Genomic DNA, 21,525 nt, shown 5'->3' with positions numbered 1-21,525 from the left:
TAGAGAGAAATTTTGAACTAATAAAAGAACCAGGAAAACTTCAGAATTCAATTCTGTGGGAATCTTTTATAGAAGAAATTAAAGAAACCATAAAGAAAATGTGATACCATAGAGCCATTATGATGGAGCAGTAGGCTAATGCCTCCTTAAGTAACACCAGCTGCCAGCAATTAGTGCAGGTTCGCATCCCACCAGGCTCAAGGTTGACTCAGCCTTCCATCCTTCCGAGGTAGGTAAAATGAGGACCCAGATTGTTGGGGGCAATTAATCTGACTTTGTAATAATGCCGCTTGGGTGTGTGTGTGAAAGCCCTAATAAGCAGGCATATACATAGAATGAAGGCTACTGCTAAGCTTGTAAGCCGCCCTGAGTCTTCGGAGAAGGGCGGGATATAAATGGAATTAAAATGAAATAAATAAATAAATGTTCAACAGCACTGATGTCGTTACTTAGTTGGCTGCCCAGCAGTGTCAGATACAAACCTCCAATATACTACAGAGCTTGATGGAAAATAGCTCAACAAAAGTGGCTCAAAAATGACATGGGTAATGATAATGGATGCTCACTTCAGACTAAACAAATACCAGCACACCATAGATAACATCCAAGAGAAACTGAAAGAAATCATGACCCCAGAACACACAAAAATGTTGATAACCGCTATTGAGAATATCTGTAAAACAAACTGAAATAAGAAAATAAATTCCATACCAAACAGCTCAAACTAAACCAGAAGCATCTGAACCCAAGAAGAGGGGGGGGGGGAAAATCAACATTTTCCAAAGCACCAGAAGGCAAGACAAGAAGCAGTGGACGGAGATTAATCAAGGAGAGAAGCAACCTGGAATTAAGGAGAAACTTCCTAACAGTGAGAATAATTAACCAATGGAACAGGTTGTCTTCAGAAGTTGTGGGTGCTTCCTCACTGGAGGTATTTAAGAAGAAACTGGACAGCCACTCATCTCAAATTGTATGGAGTCTCCTGCTTGAGACCTCCTAGGTCCCTTCCAGCTCTATTCTGATTCCAAATGAGTAGTCAGCATGTCCAGCTGCTCACTATCCACTGAAATATTCTCCAGAAAGGGCTCAGTTATAACACAGACAGTGCTAATTAGATTTTTTTTGCAGGTTTAGAAACAATATTTAAAACTGTAAAATTTACCAGAGATCCAGAAAATGCACAAAATTGTATCACAGATGATAAGAACCCAGAACGAGAACCAATTCAAAGTAGAGGACACAGCAGCCCTGAAAAACCTAAAGAAGGACCAAACCAATATATACAAAAAGTCAAAGTATTACTAAAGGACATAGAAATCTACATACTGTTAAACACCATCCCAATACAGACATTGGACAACCAGAACAAGAGCAACCTCAATGACTTAATCAAGAAATGTCAAATCACAAAAGAAGAACAACGGTAGATAAAAAGCAGTGCAGTCATCCTTCCATGCTTCTATGAATGCCCCCAAATACACAAGCCTGACACACCTCTTTCTCCAATTGTATGACTACTAAGTAACTTTCAAAAAATGTTTGAAGATTTTACAGAAGGGAGTAAATATTCTACCAACTCCACACTACAGTGACTCCATAAAATCAGACCTAAAGATAGAATATGAAATTATGGTTTAATGTCACAAAATGTTTTATATCCATTAACCTAGAACTAGTGAAACAATCTATGGCAGCAGTACTACATGACATATCAGATCTAAATGAATTCATTAAGATCAAAATACCCACAATCATGAACCTTATCAATATCTCTCTCTTGCTTACTTTCAATGGGATGAAAAAATATACCAACAAATTAAAGGTACATCCAGAGTTCACCACTTCAGAATTCATAGCTGAGTCTGTAATGCAGTGTCTAGAAACTACTCCAACACATTCAACCAAAAGCATGGATCCAGTATGTAGAAGACACCTTCATTGTAATACAAAAGAAAAACTAGAGAAGGCACATTAAACTATCAACAACTTCTTCAAAGAAATAAAATTCACAAGGGAAGGAGGAAACAGTATGTTCCCCTTCCTGAATAATCTCATTAGCTGAAAAAATGAAAAAAAATTAGAAATATGAATCTATAGAAAAACAATCCATACTAACCAATTACCAATTTAACATCCCACTATAGAACAACTACCATAATACAATCTTTGAAAAAGGTAACACTAACATATGTCAAAAATATCTTAGAAACAACCAAGACTCTTACAACTCTATAGAGCACATAACCTAAATCCCTAAAAAAATATCTCAGATGAACCAAAAGACCCAATAGTTCAAGAAGAAAAACAAAAACAAAAAACAGGAGTCATGTACAACATATAGTGTAAGGCAAATATGTCAAACACACGACGTCACATGTTGTCACGTGACATATTGTGACTTTTTCCCCATTGCCAGCTCACTAAATGAAAGAACACAAGGAAACCCAACCAACTTAATAGCGATCACATAACACACTAACAAATGTCCTCCTCTCAGCTTCAATACATGACATCAATAACTGAATCCTACTGTGATCTGATTGGCTCTTTGCCAAAACAAGATGATGCCTGATTGGCTCTCTAAACACTCATGCTCATTGACTACAATCAGATGAAGGAAAGCTACCTGATATCAACCTAAGCAAGTTGTGCTTCCTTTTTCTGGTTATTTGGCTATAGTGTTTCATAGAATACAGTACAGATAATTGAACAAACTTTGTTGCATTACATTCTTGATTAAATTATCTCTCCATTGATATATAATTTTATGGTACTACTCCAAAAAAAAGTGGTGTTATAAGCCATCAAACCTCAAAAATATACTTTTCCCAAAACGTTTCCACAATTTTGGCCACTACTGTAAGGACTATAACAGCCACTATGTAGGAAAAGGCAGAAGACCTGCAGAGTGCATCCATGAACAACTAGCAGTCCAAGGACAATGAAAACTCACAACACATAGAAAGACTCAACCATAGTTTCAATTGGGAAATCATAACCATCCTAGACCAAGCTAAATCCAAAAACCTAAGACAATCCTTGGAAGCCTGGCATTCAGATAAATCAGCTATCAATAAACAGAGAAACAACCCATATTTACACAGCATTCAAAAAATAAAATAAAAAAGCTAAGACGGAAACACAAAGACCAGAACACATCCTCTCCAACAGCCAGATAAGCAGGGATTATCACCAGTCAAACAATCAAGCAGAAAACAATAACCTAATCAAAGAACTACCAATAAGAAAACCAAACCCCCACCAACACTGGCAGGATAAGCTACTGTATATAAACAGGGAGCAAACCTGCAATGATTATGGTACCTAGTCAGGTAATAAAACTATGCAAGCAAACAAACAAGCTCAAAGAGCACCAAGGACACCACAATTCAACCCTGAGCTACATATATATACTTCTATTTAGAGCCATGTCTGATTATCAGCTACAAATGTTCATTTAGAATTTCAATAATACAGTTTAGTTCAGGCTTACTTAGGTCCAAAGTTACTGTCCTATGAAACACATAATGTATATTCTGATTCCCCCCCCCAAGTTTTCAAATAGCAATACTGAGCCCATTAATTGGGATCAAGGTTTGGGAGAAGGGGATAAACTTTTCCCATCTTCATATTTTTGTTTCTTTTTCTTTTTCTCTCATTTCCTATTTTGCCCAAATTATGCAATTTTTCAAGATTTCCAGACTCTAGCCAATTGAAACCCAGAGCTGAAAATCACAAGGATCTAGCCAATCAGAAGTAACCAACAGTTACAAAAATGAAAACTAGAGGGACAGTTCTAAGAACTGGAAATTTTTTAAGAATTTCAAGTACGAATAAGTAGTCGAAAACTGCAGCCATTTGTTGTTAAATGAACAACTATACATTTTCTCAGTATTAACTGACATATGAAAGGGCTGGAAGCAGCTGGAGAAAATAGATAGGTTCATATGTAAGATTATATCTTTTTTTTCAGTTTCACTCTCTGGTGCAAAATATCAGTGAGTGAAGGGAATTCTTCCTTCCTTCCATTATTTTACAGAATTTGTGCAAACAGATATGTCTCTCTTTGCTGTTATAATAATTCTTTTGAAACAGATGGCATACTATCATATAACATCACACACAAAAGGTACTGTGGGTGATAAACATATGGCTGCTAATAGCTACGAAAACAACTTCATTTTTATTCTTTAAAAACATGAGAAATCCTTCAACTTTACAATGCCAAAATACATCCTCTCTCATTTTACCATTTGAAAATATTATACAAATATATTACCCCAGATAGCTATTCTTCAAAATTTCTGTAAGTCTTCTGTGCTTTCCCATCTAATACAAACTATCACATAGTACTTTCTCTAGATATCTCCTCTCATTCTTTGCTAATACTTTAGACTATATAAATTAAAGAGTTATAATCACTTCATTTAATATAATTTAAGTTATGAAATAATTAAAAATACATATGATCATCAAACCTCCCTTTAAAGCCTCTAGCAAATGTCAGTGACACTATTGTCAATACGGCAGTATAATTTCCTATCATTCTGAAGAAATGTTCTTCCTTTATCACTTTATAAGTATAAAGTGGCAAAAATATGTAACATTCCTTCCTTCTCATAACCAGATTCTCAGGCACATTAACAGAGCCGTATCTTTAAAGCTGTTCAGAAACTCTAAAATAGGCCTCACCATTGAAAACAGCTAAAGTAGCATCAGCAACCACCACCACCATTACTATTTTTTTCCAAAAGACCAACTATCCTAGAAATCCTTGAAAAACATATATTATTCTCCTATTCATTGTGGTTCCACTAAAATCTTAGATACAGTCTTGCTTACTCATGCTGGAACCCAACTTTCATGCATACAATCTGAATGAGGAGAAATATTTTGGGGACCAAAGGATTGCCTCCATTTTTGACAGCTACATAGGTTCCTCTGAGCTTCTGTTTTATTAAAATGAAATGAATAAATCAAAAGGAAATTGATTATGTTAAAGAGTTGTCTATTAATTCTTAAAAAGCCGGATAGGTTGCTTTGTCTTTGTTGAGATCTTTTGAGATTGCCTGGTGATTTCCTTGAGACCTCTCAGATGGTCTCAACAAACACAGTGAGTTTTTAATACATTGCAATTGTTAATTGGTAAATTACTTAGAATATGTCTTACATCTAACTTACCTATAGAATCAACCTATCTTCCCTTCCCTTTTCCCCACCCCATTTTACCTACATCAATTTAATTCCTACATCAATCTGGTTGCTCTATGTAGCTGATGAACTAGCTCCAAAGTGCTTTTTAATAAAATGTGTTGACTAGAAAAGGTGCTACCAGACACCCGTTTTTTTGTTGCCTTACATTAACCTGGATCGCTTAGTACAATCTCCACAGAATACTGAGGTATCAATTGACTATAGTTGGAGAAAATTACCGTTAACTACAAAGGAGGAAACTAGAGAAGGGAGGATTAGAGTGAATAAGAACTAACCTGAATTTAAGAAAACAAATTTTTGAACTTGTTGTTTTTTAAAAAAAATGAGAAAAGAAATTCTAACTGTTTCAAATTCTCAAATACAATCTAACTTGAAACTGTTGCTTATGTATAAAAATAGTTGTTTTACCCAATATTCAAACCACAATGCATATAAAGAAATATATCTCGATGAATACATAACATTATTCATGCTTACACAACATTATTCAAGTAAACAGTGGGTTTTAGTAAAAAACAACAACACCGCAGGGAGAATATATAGTACATAGGTAGTTCTTGCTTACTAACAATCTCATTTAATGACTTTTTAAAGTTACAATGGTGTAAAAACTCATTTGTATTGTGATTGATGTATTGAAATGAATAATGTATATTTTTATTTACTGATTGGATTTGTGTGCCTCTCATCTTGTCTAGAGATGATTTACAAACACAAATCCTTGCATCTATTGTGGTGTTCCACAATCACATGATGGCTACCTGTGTGCTTTACAACCAACTTCCAACAAGCAGAGTTAATAGAAAATGCACAAGTAAAATTGCAAGTGATAGTCATGTGTCTTGCTTAATTCAGTGTTTCATTTAATGACTGAATAGGAAGTGATATAAGTCCCTTGTGATCATGTAACTTTTTAGTGACTGACCACAGTGTCTAGTGATGGAATTGTTGGTCCCAATGTAGTAGCTAAGTGAAGACTACTTATATGTTTGCGGACTGCAATTTTTAAAAAGTATAACTGAAATACAGAATTCCTCAAACAGGTTTTCTTTACCCCAATGTATCAGTCTGACATAACAGCAGATAATGAAAAATGGATTTTACTTACCCTATTACAATGCAAGAGACAGCTGTTCCTAAAAAAGCATATGCTAAAATGGATCCTAAATTGCGAAAAAAGTGTCTCTGGGGAAAAAAAAAGAGATAAAAATAATCTTGTGAATGTTGTATATTTCATCGTGTTATTTATTTGTTTATATCTCACCTCTGTTATTTTTACAAATAACCCAAGGCAGAAAACCTATCCGACACACATTTCTCCTCCTAGTTTCCCAACAACAGCAACTCTGTGAGGTGAGTTGGGTTGAGAAAGAGTAATTGCCCCAAGATCACCTAGCTGCCTTTCATAGCTAAGGCAGAACTTGAACTCACTCCTAGCCTCTTGACTCAACTACTAGACTAAACTCTAATTGTACGCTTTAATCAAATCCTACACTACCTTACTGGTTTCAACCACTTTTTATATTTAATTACAGTTGTCAATGCCTACATTCCAGCAAGTAAGAAATATCTTCTCCAAAACATATTTAAGGGTCTGGTCAATAAAACACATTTCTTCCAGTTGCATTGCATAAATTACAGATAGAAGAGGTACTGCTGTTCACCTTTCATTCTTTTTCATAAGATTAACTGTGTGTTGTATTACTGTACCGTATTTTCTGGCGTATAAGACGACCCGGCGTATAAGACGACCCCCTACTTTTCATGTTAAATTATAGGGTTTGGGCTAATAACTCAATATTTCACTTCCTGGCACACAATCTGCATATTAACAACTCGTTCAGCGTTAGTACCCTTTTTTTATAAGTGCCACGATGTTGCTAAAATAAAAGAGGTAAACTTCGTGACCCTCTTAGCCCGTGCATAAAACAGAAATGAAAAGGCTTAAGCCTTTCCGTTCCCAAATACCAAGGTTTCCCCCGAGTTTTGCGCGGTTAAACAAACGGCATTTGCGTATTAATGTTTCTCCACGGAGCACAAAATTCGCCCGAATTAAGGAAAGTGGGGAGCTAAAGAATCTGGGGCTACAGGGACTACCTCTGGCACGACAGGCAACCCTGGGAAACACGAGGACTGTAGCGGCACGCTCAGTTTGCACAATCCGATCCAGAAAGCGCCTGGAGGATCCTTCGTTACTTCTAACTGCAGAACGTCTCCACGTCCCGCCCGCCTTGACTTTTAAACCCCGCCCCCTTTTCCCCTGTAACGTTTCTCTGCTCTGCCTGCTCTGTGATTTGCCCAGCTTTGCTCCTTCCCCGCCAAATGGGCGCCTCGCCTTCTTTTCTCTGAGCTCTCTCGCCTGGTGCGCTGCTGCTCTCAGTTCCGCACTCTGTGACCGGGCAAGCAATTCTTCTGGTCGGCACGAGTCAGGCGGTGCCTCGGCGGGAGCAAAGGTGCTCCCTTCCTACGGTCGAGCGGGGTGCCTCTGGGGACTGCCTGCCCCTCCTCTCATCAGGGACCTGACAGCCAGCATTGGAGGCGCTAGCATGGCCAGTCCTAGAGAGAGCAACAGCGGCAGCTGCAGTAGCCGCCCCAGAAGCTGACGAGAGTTTGCCCTCCATCACCCGTTCGCCGTTCGCCGTCAGCCGCTTTACCACGGGTCACCATGCCTACCTCCATTCACCCAGCGATCCCACCGCCCAGCAGAAAAGAGAAAAGATCCGAGAGGTATTTTTCCGGCGTATAAGACGACCCCCCAACTTTTGAGGTGATTTTCATGGGTTAAAAAGTCATCTTATACGCCGGAAAATACGGTATTTGAAAGATCAGACACTTTTCTAAGTAAAGTTGAGTTTAGAAATCCTGAGTGATTTTTCCCCAAACAGAGAATGACTTGAAGTGTTTTGTGTACTGTATTGCAATATTATAATTTTAAAAGTATCCAGTGAATTAATACAGCCAGGACTGAGGTCATAAACAGAGTCAAACTAATTTTTTCATGATTAGGTCTACAGATTTGCCACTTTTTATATTGCATACTTAATTTAACCACTTGCAGGGAAAGTCTACATGGTTTAACTATTATAAAAAGAATCAAAATGGTAATTCAAAGTTGGAAACATTTTTCTTTCTTTCTTTGATCTCTCTGGTCAAATTAAAACATTTTGGCCCTCATAATGCCCCAGTCATAGGCAGCAGACTGTCTGCTACTATTAAAAGAAACCACTTACCTTTTTTAAACTGTATCCTGCATGAAAAATAATGGGAGGCAATAGAACATTGAAGAAGATGGAAGGATCAAAGGTCATCTGCCAGAAAAAACAAGAAGCAGATAAAGAAACATAAAATATGTTTTATTAGATATTTTAAAAGTATCACATTTTACATCATTAACATTTTACATCAATAACATAGACCAATATTTAGGAAAACATTTCTTTCTGATCCCTTACCTGTACTAAAAATGTATAAAAAATGTCTAAAACATTCCTTATACATTTTTAGTACAGGTGAAAAATGTATAGAGAAAAAATGTGTAAGACACGGAATGATAAAATAGCAAATCATGAATGAAGGCAAATACACAAGGCTCAGGACAATGCTGCAGGAGCCAATCTCAAGTGATCACCGACTCAAATTGGATCTTTCAAATAGCAGTTTGCAAATTTGCAAATAACGAAACATTCAGATGAATTTCAAAAATGAAAAGAAGAATATTGTGACGTTTCGTTTTCTGCAAATGCTGACTTGAAAGTGATTAAGAAAAATTGGTTTAATGTCCATCTGTGTGAACTCCTATTGAAGCAGTGAAACTTTAGTAGCCAAGCGTATATTTTTATGCAATTGTTATGTGACAGTTTCTGGATGTTTGTTTGTTTATCAAATTTACTTGCCATCTATCTTGTGGTTCTGAAAACTCTGAGAGGCTTAAATCAAGATAAAACAACACATACTAGTAGTTATAAATATAAAGTGGATTAACCTTACAAAAATTAAAACAAAGGGTTTGGAGGTGTGATGTGGGGTATCTTCTCTGTTAGCGTACCACCCACTTCTACCCAGCAACTCCTTGAGGAACACACGTTCCAGGTTGCCATTAACTGGCACCTGGAACCATCCTGAGATATTTTGTTACTTAAGGCAAAGGGTATAATGTTGCTACTTCATCTATTCATGTACAGAACCCAGCTAGAGTAACAGCTGAATCTTATTTCAGTGTGGGGAATAGGGCAGTTTCTTTTCCTGCACTCTGGGCAGCCAGCTGCTTGGGTAGCTCATGGTTTTAGGGAGCAGATGTTGTCTGTATGTCAAGACTTGCAGCTTAACACAGCTGCTCCATTGTTTGGAATATTAGGGCCATCTCCAAGAGCAGATGTGTTACCTATATGATCATATACATTTTGGTACAGGCCCAAAAAAGAATGTAAGAATGCTTCAGGGCTAAGGTGGGCAAATGAATTAACACTGCAGTATAGAAATGTACCATGCATAAATATTCTCTGATTTTTACTCTATCAGTTCTTATTCAATGTGATGAAAGGAAAAAAATGCTTTTGAAATTTACTTCAAAACATTAGCAGTTAGATCCCTAGGGAAGACATTTGAAAGGAAAATTTCCAACTGGGGGGCTTCAGATTGAAGAGCATGGAGAGTCATAGTAACATCAAAATGGTGGAAAGAAAATATCTTAACCTCTTTACTTATTTGAGATTTATTTATTGCCTCAGTGCAAAATAAATTCTAGTTGATGTACAATACACAAATTAACAACAAAAATAATACCGGAATGTATTAACGTATGTGATAATAAAAAAATTGAACCAATGACTTTACAACAGAAGTTATTTAATTTTTTTTGACATGAGCCCTCTTCGGGAGTCTATGAAAAATTGTGAATTCCTTTTCAGAAAAATGTGTGTAAATACCTAAGTATTTACTGTAGTGAAAATAAATCTGTAACTTTTCTGCTATCCATGTTCATAGATTCCTTGAAATCTATCCACGGATCTTCAAGATTCCCCATTCAACTCTTGAGAGCAATTAATACAATTTCTACCCAATGCCAGCCCTGAATCCAGGCAGCCATTAGTCCAGATAATTCGTTTCTATCAGAATTCTGTAATTTCTAAACCTCCATTTTCTCAAAACTTTCCTAAGAAGAAAGGGTTGGAAAGTGAACAGTGGTTATTCATTAACATTGGATCAAAGACTGGCCTTTTGAGGAGTGGATGGACAACTGCATTTTTCAAAGCTGTTGGAACCTATCCTTTTCTCAAAGAAGTGTTGACTGCCATGTGAATCTGACCCTTTCTCTAGCAATCTTGGTCAGTCAGATACAGCAAGTGTTCGGTCCACATGCATCACAAAGAATCAGTCCAATCTTTGAGAACCACAGACTCAAAAATTTTCTAAGTAACATGTAAAAGGATTAAATCTAATCATCTCATTAGACTTAATCAATCCAATTTTACAGAGAAAATACAAAAAACATTATCTAACCTTCAAAATGTTCAGTGACAACCATAATTTATAGCAACTGATCTTCTGGCTGGCCTTCCCTAATATAATCTAGGACAAATTAATATCTGCCTTTTGAAGGTTTTTTATTATTGTAAATCAATTTTATTTAACAAAAATATTAGTTGAAATTTCAGTAAGAGTGTTTCTACTCATTAACAGCAATATAAAATCCTTTGTTAGGCTTTCTATTCCCACCTGGACCAAGAAGAAATGCTTGGTACTATGGCAATGGTACTGCTTTGCCTCTAAGGACCTTTCACTTACTAGTGTTCAAGATACATAAATAAAGAGCAAACTATTGAAAGGAAATTTCATATCATTTATCTAAATTGTTTTTGTAATCTGTATTGCCTTCCCATTACAGCAAATTATAATGTTGTCTGGTTTTAGTTTAGTGTATTGTATGAACACAGTTATCTGTGATTAAATAAACTATAATATAGTATAATGTATAAACCAGATCACTGTCTTCTATATATTTTAAAAACATGGTAAAATAACCATGTAAATTTAAGATATTATATCCTGTTTTACAGTAGGTTTTTCAGAAATATATCTGAATAGATAAGAAAGTAGATAAAGAATTATGCAAAGATGACTTGGGTTCAATTTAATAGTCTTCAGAACTTGACTGGAGGTGTAGTGGTTTGAATTTTATTTTTTTTATTTTAATCCCATTTATATCCCGCCCTTCTCTGAAGACTCAGGGCGGCTTACAATCTAAGCACAAATCAAATGTGCTTAGCAATAGCCTTCATTCTATGTATATGCCTGCTTATTAGGGCTTTCGCCCCCCCCAAGCGGTATTATTACAAAGTCAGCTTATTGCCCCCAACAATCTGGGTCCTCATTTTACCTACCTCGGAAGGATGGAAGGCTGAGTCAACCTTGAGCCTGGTGGGATGCGAACCTACAATAATTGCAGGCAGCTGGTGTTACTTAAGGAGGCATTAGCCCACTGCTCCACCAAGGCTCAATTGTAGGGAGTCTGCTCAAGACCCATTCTCTGGTAAAGCCTCCCCAAAATCAAGGGGACATTTGAAGAAAGTGTAAGTTATGAATATGGAAGATGATTTCCCCTACTGATGGCATCCCAGTAACAAAGAATTATGGCTAGTAGCCATTACTCAAGGGACGCGGTGGCTCAGTGGGTTAGGATGCTGAGCTTGTCGATCAGATGGTCGACAGTTTGGTGGATTGAATCCCAAGTGCCGCGTAACAGAGTGAGTGCCTGTTACTCGTCCCAGCTTCTGCCAACCTAGCAGTTTGAAAGCAGGTAAAAACGCAAGTAGAAAAATAGGGACCACTACAGTGGGAAGGGAACAGCGTTCCGTGCACCTTTGGTGTCTAGTCATGACCACAGAGAGGTCCTTGGACAAGTGCTGGCTCTTCAGCTTTGAAACGGAGATGAGCACCAGCCCCTAGAGTTGGAGATGACTAGCACACATGTGTGGGTGAACCTTTACCTTTAGCCATTACTCAGGTTGAATCTCATGACACATCTTAGTCTTTCTAGTGGGGTGACTCTAAAGCCTTCTGCAAATAATCTTCCCTTCATGCTAACTCTTAGAAAAATAAGAAGTATTTTAAGGCTTTTTTTCTTATGAAATTTCAAAAAACACAAGGGATTGTACAGCAACTGTGAAATCCTCTGCATCAAATGTTCACATAATTCATTTTTAAAATAAGCAGCATAATGTCCAGATGCACATACACAAAATTTGGGAAAAAGTGAGGAAAACATGAAAAATTTAAAAAATCTCACACAGGTTTTCAAAGTTAATCAATGGTATCTATTGGAATAAACTTTGAGGCTCAAAAAGATATGCTATCTTAATTTTAGAAAGGATGCTGAGATGTTGTAAATCTTTCCTTCCTTGTTCTTTGCATTTGCTTGAGTGATTTTTCAAAAACTGGATTGAACTGTAGTTGGGGAAGGAGAAGTGGTGTGCTGTTTGCTGTATTTCAAAGAACTGTGAAATAAGATCCTCTATGGCCCTGTTTCTCAACCTCGGCAACTTTAACATGCTGGCTAAAGAATTCTGGGATTCTGTCATCTTAAATATGACAAGATTAAGAAAAACTACTTCATCGGGAGAAGAGATAAGTTGGGTGGGGCCCAGAGAAAGAGGGAGAATGATGCAAGGATTCCCACAGCTGGGAAGGTCTTGAATTTCAGTGTAACAAAAGGAAAATTGCATTAGTTTTCAGTCAGTCATGTTGCAATTCAGTTGGGTATAAGTTGGCTCTACTTTCAACTGCTTCCAGCTTTGTAGCGGCTTGAAGCTGGCTTTAAAATGAATCATCTTTCTGAATCCATCTTTTCAGCAGCATTGCTCGTGCATGATAAAGAAAATTTGCCTGCATTTTTATACTTAAGTTTTAATAACTATTTAACAATGTAAAACAGAAGCCCACTGTATAAAATATCATTTTAGAAGGATTTGAATTCAGCTGTAACTTCAGTTTGTTTCTGCTAGATTAATAACCTTAAAAGCAAGAGCATGTCATTAGCCAAATGTTTTTCTTCCCATAAAGTACCTTCCTTTTATGGGGTTGTGATCCTAGATGAATTATTTAGTTCTGCAACAATACAGACTACAAAATGACTTCCCTTTTTCTCTTGTCCAGCAGAAAGCTTAAATGATAAACAGGAAGTGTAAACTCAGCATTTTTCAAAAATTCTGCATTCTGCTTACTTTGGTTTATTAAACTAATGTCAACTAGCTGGACATTAACAGCAAAAGTACATTTTGCTGCATTGACATCTTTATGAGAGGAAATTAGGAGCAAGAACTTTTATAATTTTGCACTGACAAATCCAAGTGGTATATTAACCTGAAAATTAAACCAAGAGAAGCATTTTATTCACCTTTCATAGCTTCAAAGCTTGGTGAAGAATGACCCAGCAAAAAGGAAACTGGCACACTTTTAAGAAGCCAAATGTTCAAATTCTCAAAATCAGAACATAATTATTGTAATCTACTTTCTGTAGTTGGTTTGCTATTTTATTTACTTATTGGAATTTCCTTTATTAAAAAGAAAGAAAAAGGATTAGAAAGAGGACAATGCAATTTCAGATATTGTTTCCTAAATATTTTAGCCTTCTATAAGGCTAAAGCATTGTCACTCAGAATGTAACAGGGAAAACAACTGAGCAATTCAAATGAAAGAGAAGCCTCCGAGTGGTTTAGGCTTAGGAACCAGCAGGGTTTTTTCTTTCTTTTTTTTCTTTGTTGTTGTCTTGGTGGGTCCCAGATTCCTGAAGAGAGTGAATGGTGGAACTAGGAAGGCTGAAAAGCAGCATTTTATCGTACAGAGATTGATAGCTTCTTTCTAATTTTTTTGCATGACATGACTTCCATGTAAAATCTTCTCATATTCAACACAGCCTTTGAAGTGTGAAAGCAGGAAGGATGAAATAGATGTGCTTATTTTCTTATTGCAAATAGACAATTAAGATGGGTAATAAACTTCTTGGACTGCACATTTAAATCACTCTGATTCTCTTCTTAGGAGCATTATAATTAATCAGAAATAACAGTAATATAAGATTACCTACACTAAGAAGATGTTATCTTACCTTTTGCAGCATTGCGTTCCCTTGGTGTGCATTGACATTAAGCTGGCTAATTTCCCTTCTGTACTGATATTCATACACTTGATTTGTGATGTTGACAAGCAGGGTGGGTAAGCCAGGCTTGAGTTTATCACAGTTATAGACATTTCCAATTTCAAAGTCAGACGGAGCTGTGGCATACCGTAAAATTAATCCCATGATGAGACCTAGAGAGACAAAGACAGTCCATGAAAATGAAAGGTTTTTCCCCAAAGCAAAATGGATGCATATGCACATGTATGAGGGACAACTGGGAGTAGCTTTGGAAGCAGCTACTCAGGGGATACTCTACAAAGCACCTACTTTTGTATCAGTTATTTGCCCCACATAGTTTGAAGCACTTGTTTCAGGTGATTTGCACAGCATCATGGCATATCAAAGCACAATACCAATAAATACCCATTCTCTTTTTAAAAAAGCATTTTGTGACACAGGTAAATTGTGCTAAAAATACTGAATAATGAAGCATTTTCCCCTGAGTACTGCATTCCTGCCTTTCTTTTGATTTTTTAAAATTAAATATTACTTACAAACAAAATTTCTCAATTAGTATGGCCAAAGGTAGAATTATGGAAGTTATAGATGACAGCACAAAGCTGGAGAAGGCTTTTTTTTAAAGGAAAAGCTCAGGTCATCAGGTTGCCTGTTGACCTTTAATTACAGAATTAAATGAGTATCAAACCCATAGCCCTTAAAAGTTTGTGTAATATATAATATTCCATTTATGGAATTCCATCCATGCTGTTTTCAAAATGAATATGCAAATCTTTAGATCAATATAAAAGCTCTACTAATTTTAGATGTATTGCCTACAATTTTTATGATAGTACAATATGCCTCTGCAAAGAAGACTCAGATTTTGATAGCAAGGAGGTGACAACCCACAGATCAATTGTCTGTGATACACAAGTATACTTATCTATTCTGACTTTGATCAAGTACAAGTATTTCATTTTCAAATGAAAAAGTTGTTTTATTTTTCATGCTTTTCTTTCTGGGTGATTAGTAACAGACTTGAACTTTTAAAATAACATATCTCTTCCATTATACTTCAAAGTTCAAACTATTATCAAATGTAATAAATGTATTATAGGTCTGCATGAGAATATGTTAGCAGTAGCAGTAGCACTTAGACTTTTATACTATTCATAGTGCTTTAGAGCACTCTCTAAGCCAGACATGTCAAACACAAGGCCCGGGGGCCAGATCCGGCCCGCAAAGTGGTTTCATGTGGCCCACAAAGCCATCCTGGAAACAGTGAGGGAACGGCCCCCACTGCCTTGGCCCTGGCCCAGAGACCCTCCTCTTGCCAGAGACCCTCAGATCTGTCCCACTCCTGCCCAGGTCCCCATAGGCACCCTTGATGCGAACAATGTAGAGCTGGCCATGCCCACCCAGTAGGCCATACACACTTTAGCCATGCCCACCCAGGCGACACCCACCCGGCCCCCTGAGGGCAGCCGCAATGCTGATGCAGCCCTCAATGAAATTGAGTTTTACACCCCTGCTCTAAGCAGTTTACATAGTCAGCATAGTCCCTTTAGTAGACAGTCCATCAATATGTGCAGTAAATTGCTATGTAAAAAAATTGATTGAACTATATTCTTTTGGTAAAAGTAAATCTGATCAGGTTTTTTATGAAATTAGAAAGTATTATTAAAACTAGAATTATAATTTTATTATCAAGAAGAAATACTGTTTGTCAAGAGTTAAGGAATAAATAATGATTCTATAAAATTCCTGGAAACGATGGTATATCTTCTGTTAGGGTAATCACAGGTAAGTGAAGAATGAATAGGAAATCAAGCAGGGACAAATCCACTTCCTTTCCAGAATGTTCCTATGTTTTCAGGGACAACTTTATTTTACTCTCTGATGATTTGCTGAATAAGAAGGGTTAAGGCAATCTGTTTGATTATAATATTAGGCTAAACTAATAATAGTACCAGGAACAATTACATCAGAATTGCTGATTCAAGTACAACACAAAACAAAATAAATATCAGCCCATTTCTTACCATACCTTACATTATTGTAGAGAAACCAATCCATTCATGAATATTTCAGACGGACAACAATGGGGATGCAACGGTCAGTAACTTAATAGCATGTTGAATTTGGAAAGAAATAGGAAAGTATTCAGGCCTAAACACTTCTATAGTTTTTCTACATTTCTTCTTAAAACATTTATTTTTTAAAAAGCAAAGTAGAAGAAATAAAAAGGATATACTTCATAAAACATAATCCTTTGTTAAAATATGATTCAAGAAAAATAATTGTGAAATAACTAATGTGAATGACAAACAATTATTTAATATTTATTCTTAATGAATTTATTTGCACTCAACTTATTCTTTAACAGGACTTATAAAATACTCCAATATGAATATATTCCTTACTTCCATCATGGTTACATTTTGGTTTCATTATTTTATTGCACTAAGACCATGGTGGTAATCCGTTATGCAGGAGTGGAGGTTGTGCTCTTGAACTTAAGTGACAAAATGGTGAATTTTTCACTGAGGTGTTTTTAGTTTCCAAAATCAGGATGCGGATGGAAGGCTTCTATGAGGCATCTGCTCCAATTTCTATCCTTAATATCCCCTTAAGTCCATGGCAAATATTCAAACATCTAATTTAAGTGGCCTCATTTCCAGATTTTGAATTATTTTGAAATGCACAAATAAAAACATTCTCAACTTTTAAAACTAATAAAAACTCAAGAAGTACATAAATTAAGTATCAATTCTGGTACTTCCTGTTATATCAGCATCGTTTTGGTAATGTCACATGCATCCCTCCAACCTGTGGAAGTGTTGCCACCTTGAACTAACATGTACAGGTAGTCCTCAGTTAGCAACTGCTTTGGATAGTGTCAGTTCATAATTATGATGGTGATAAAAAGTTACTTTACAATCAATGCCCACATTTACAACCTTTGGTGCATCATGCACATTACAGAAGGTTAGGCCATTACATGCCCCTTGAGATTTAAAAAACCATGAGTTAGCAAGGTGCCTGAACTTAGTCATACACTGTTGTAAATAGAGGCAACATTATTTCTATATTGTTAGAAGTAAGGAGCCTTGGTGGAGCAGTGGGCTAATGCCTCCTTAAGTAACACCAGCTGCCTGCAATGAGTGCAGGTTCGAGTCCCACCAGGCTCAAGGTTGACTCAGCCTTCCATCCTTCCGAGGTAGGTAAAATGAGGACCCAGATTGTTGGGGGCAATTAAGCTGACTTTGTAATAATGCCGCTTGGGGTGTGTGTGAAAGCCCTAATAAGCAGGCATATACATAGAATGAAGGCTACTGCTAAGCTTGCAAGCCGCCCTGAGTCTTCGGAGAAGGGCGGGATATAAATGGAATTAAAATAAATAAAATAAATAAATAAAATAAATTGTATTCCCTGACACCTTTGATGCTGTCAGGCTTTTTATCAACCTGTCTTTGAATTAAAAACATGAAATCTTTGCTTGCCTGAATGCCTCTGGGCTCTGATAACATCCCATTAGGATGGCAAAAAACACTAGTGAGGCTAGTTTGAGTTTTAATACATGACTGGCTTGTGACTGATTGATAGCCATTTTGTGGGTGTACCTACTGAGAGCTTTCAAAGTGCCAGATGTGACCCTTTCCCCAAAACCTTCTGTCTTTGGTTTCAGCCCTTGCTTGCAGGCTCTCACCTAACTTTTCCCTTCAAGGTACAGGGCCATCATCTTGATTGTTACTCAGTACTAAGTTTGGTACACTGCAATCATGGTTTCTGAATCAAGTCAGGTAATCTGGTTCATACGCCATACTGACCAAAATATCTGAATGCACATAATCCATTTTGTCAAAATATAGGTAATTCTTCTCTTATGACCAAGAAATATGACATTTCTTGCCATATTTGTTAAGTGAATCACTGCAGTTGTTAAGTTAGTAACAGGTTGTTAAGTCAATCTGGCTTCACAATGACTTTGCTCATCAGGTCACAAAAGGGGATCACATGACCTCGGAGACTGCCTCAGTCATAAATATGAGTCAGTTGCCAAGCATCTGAATTTTAATCACATGGCCATGGGGATGCTGCAACGGTTGTAAGTGTGAAAAACAGTTGTAAGAGACATTTTTTCAGTGCTGTTGAATAGTCACTAAATGAACTATTGTAAGTCAAAGACTACCTGTATATAACATTATATGTAATACTCATTTAGTGATCACAGTGGGGACTGGCTACTTTGTCTTTATAGGAAGCAGTTGCTAAAATCACATGACTATGATTGTGCTTACAATTTTATATACAACATTTTCTGTAGTTGCCTAGCTGACAATAATAGCAAACATGTACATGATGTTATGAAGGTGGTAAATGTGAGTGTTGGTTGTAAAGTTACTTTTTTATTACTATCATAAATGTGAATTACCACTGTCCAAAGCAATTGCTAACTGAAGATTACCTGTAGATATTAGCTCCAAGCAGTAAATTTTGAGGGCTTAGAGGAATGATATGTTGAAATCCATATTATTTATCACCAACTGAACAGATTTATACAAAAGGAAGAAGGAAAAATATTCAAGCTGTAGTATAGTACAATTCTTCAAACTGATTGGAAAACCTAATAAAGAATAATGGGTTGTGGAGCTTCACATTTCATTCTTATGAAATCAGCCCTTGCAATTGACACACTGAGCATGAGTTTTAAGGGAGATTCTCTGTGTTCAGCTGAACATATTTCAATCCTTTGCTTGGCCTATTCTTCAAAATGTATTAAAAGAGATGGTGCCCAAAAGAGCAGCATAGGGCCAGGATTTGCTATCTTGATTCTTCTCAAATTTGTGCTCTTGGGCTCACTTTTGCTTATTTGCTTACTTAAGGAACAAAGTCCTCTTCTAGATCTCTCTTCCTTGAAATCATAAATCGGCTGTAGCCATTTTTGCACACAGAGAAAACACTATACTTCACCTCCTCAGTAGATGAGCTTTGGGGTAATGATATATAGTTAGAAGATTTCAGGAATGCTTCAAAGCAGCCCTGCAAATCTTTAACAGGCTGTGGTGTTTCATATCCTTAAATGGGACCACTTCACCTCAGTTAGTTATTAGTTATATGCATCTACTAAATATTGCTTAAATAAATGGAGTACATGTTTGTAACTTCTAGAAGCCTAGCCAATGATGCAACATGCTGGGGGCTGTATTTAGCTGTAGCTGAAGGTCCAAAGTTTCCAACTGTGGCCTGTGTGTATGTATGTATGTATGTATGTATGTGTATACACACACACACACACACACACACACACACACACACACACACACACACACACATATATATATATATATATATATATATATTCATATATACATAGACATGCATATATTTTATTGTCTTATTTCACTAATTTGTCAGAACTGAAATATGCATAAATTATTCTTCTGTTTTTGAGAAGCAAAGCTCACCAGTGATTTAATAGTCAAACAATTGTTTTTAAAAACCAGCACATTCAAAAAAATCCTGATAGGGCTCTGAATTTATAATATAGAAATGCAATTATAATTTATGCACTGAAGACAATCACAATCTATTTGTCCCTATAGGTATAACAATGCTGATTAACTATGTGAGTGAGATCTTGCTGCTTGCAAAAAACTTCGTTTTCTCACTATGAGAGGAAATGAACATAAGCACACATTTTTAAAAAGAACTAATGCACATAATAACTTATAATTACATAGCATGTGTTCCTTAGCCGTGGTGTTTGAAGAAATCCTTATCCATATGAAACACAGGAAACCCACAGCATTTTTTTTAAAAAAAGCAGAGAGTGTACAATTTATCTGGAGGGTTTCATTTTTCACTCTTTTTTTCAAGCTAGCAAAAACAATACAGATGTTCAAGTTTCTGAAACTACATCAGAGCATGAAGTTGAACCCTGCAAATCTTCCTTCTTTTTAATAAAGACTTGATTTGCCACCATCTGTTATAATGATAGATAAATGTTACTCAATACGCTTGATCATACAGTTAAAACATATCTTCAGACCAGACTGGTGCTCTCAGTAATTTGTTTGGAAAGTTAATATGTTCAGTAAGAAGAATTTTGTTGGCAGTGTGTGCATGACATTTGATTCCTTGACAAGATTTCTTCTAACTTTTCGTATGAGAGAAGAAAACATGAGAAACAGAAAGAGATAGAATGAATAATTGCATTTTTCTTTATTCCACTGCTCAACAGTTCTGCAACTTTTAAATTAATGCATTTTTCTTGTTTGAGATTTTATTCACCATTGAGGTAAAATGTTTAATTAAGCACTCAGTGCAAAAAGTTTAAATGCTAAGCTTTTTCAATGAAAACACTCACCGTAAACCATGGCACCTCCTGTTTCATGCAAAAAGCGGAATCTGTGATTTTTAAACAGCCAAATTGTAAGGATCGTAAGGATGAGCAAAAAATTAAAGACCAATAGCTCCAGAGCACCCTGATGATAAAAATGGTCCTCATCTTTCATTGACTGCAGTTCCTTTAACTTCATCTTGCTTTATTAACACTACTCTAAATACTTTCTTAACAAAGTAACTGAAAATTGCTGAACTAAAGAAAACGTCACAGGTTAAATCCTGAATGCCTGCTTTTATAAAAGAAAGTCTAGACAGCATAAAAAGCACAACAAACACATCTGCTTTATTTGCAGCCTCTCGGCACACTGCCACAGCTGAGAATTCAACTGGATTCTGGTTACTACTTCCTGTTTTCTTCTTAAAGCTGTCCTCTCTCATTTTCTGTCTTGAAGCTTCATCAATGTTTTCATTTTCCTTAGGGAAGGGAGGGACTGATTATGTTAAAGAACATAAATAAATTATATTTATGTGTTATATTTACATCAAATATAGTGGCCACTACTGTTTAAAATTTTAAAGCTTTATTAGCACTACAGCAGGACCAATGTACTAACTCTGGGTTAAATTACTTAAATCACAGGCCTGGATTTGCAGCATATATTGGTATCTTGTTGGACTATCTGTTGGGGATAATCTTTACTGTGATTCTGTGGTATCTGAGTAAGACACTCTAGTCAGCATTGATAGTGTCCCAGTTCTTAAATCTTGTTAGATCCTGCAGGACACTATGTTTTCCTCTGGTACTTAAAATTTCTATGAAATCTCTGACTACTGGGAGAAAAGTAATA

General features: G+C 36.4%; 1 protein-coding gene across 1 annotated transcript in view; it reads right to left on the bottom strand.

The window, feature by feature from the left end:
• Positions 1-20,966, bottom strand: part of SLC9A9 (solute carrier family 9 member A9) — a gene marked incomplete at its 3' end in the record, with an annotated part of 226,386 nt that extends 205,420 nt beyond the window's left edge. The window contains exons 1-4 of the mRNA XM_081328638.1: positions 20,700-20,966; positions 14,318-14,520; positions 8,445-8,522; positions 6,323-6,399 (exon numbers count right to left, since the gene is read on the bottom strand). Coding sequence (XP_081184764.1) covers positions 6,323-6,399; positions 8,445-8,522; positions 14,318-14,520; positions 20,700-20,871 — 530 coding nt within the window. The 5' untranslated portion in view covers positions 20,872-20,966. The remainder of the gene's footprint in view (positions 1-6,322; positions 6,400-8,444; positions 8,523-14,317; positions 14,521-20,699) is intronic.
• Positions 20,967-21,525: the final 559 nt, after the last annotated feature.

The sequence above is a fragment of the Vipera berus genome (genome assembly GCF_964194415.1).
Source record: "Vipera berus genome assembly, chromosome: 5".
NCBI classification, from domain to species: Eukaryota; Metazoa; Chordata; class Lepidosauria; order Squamata; family Viperidae; genus Vipera; species Vipera berus.
Note: the sequence above shows the minus strand (reverse complement) of the source record. Positions and strands in the feature narration are given on the sequence as shown.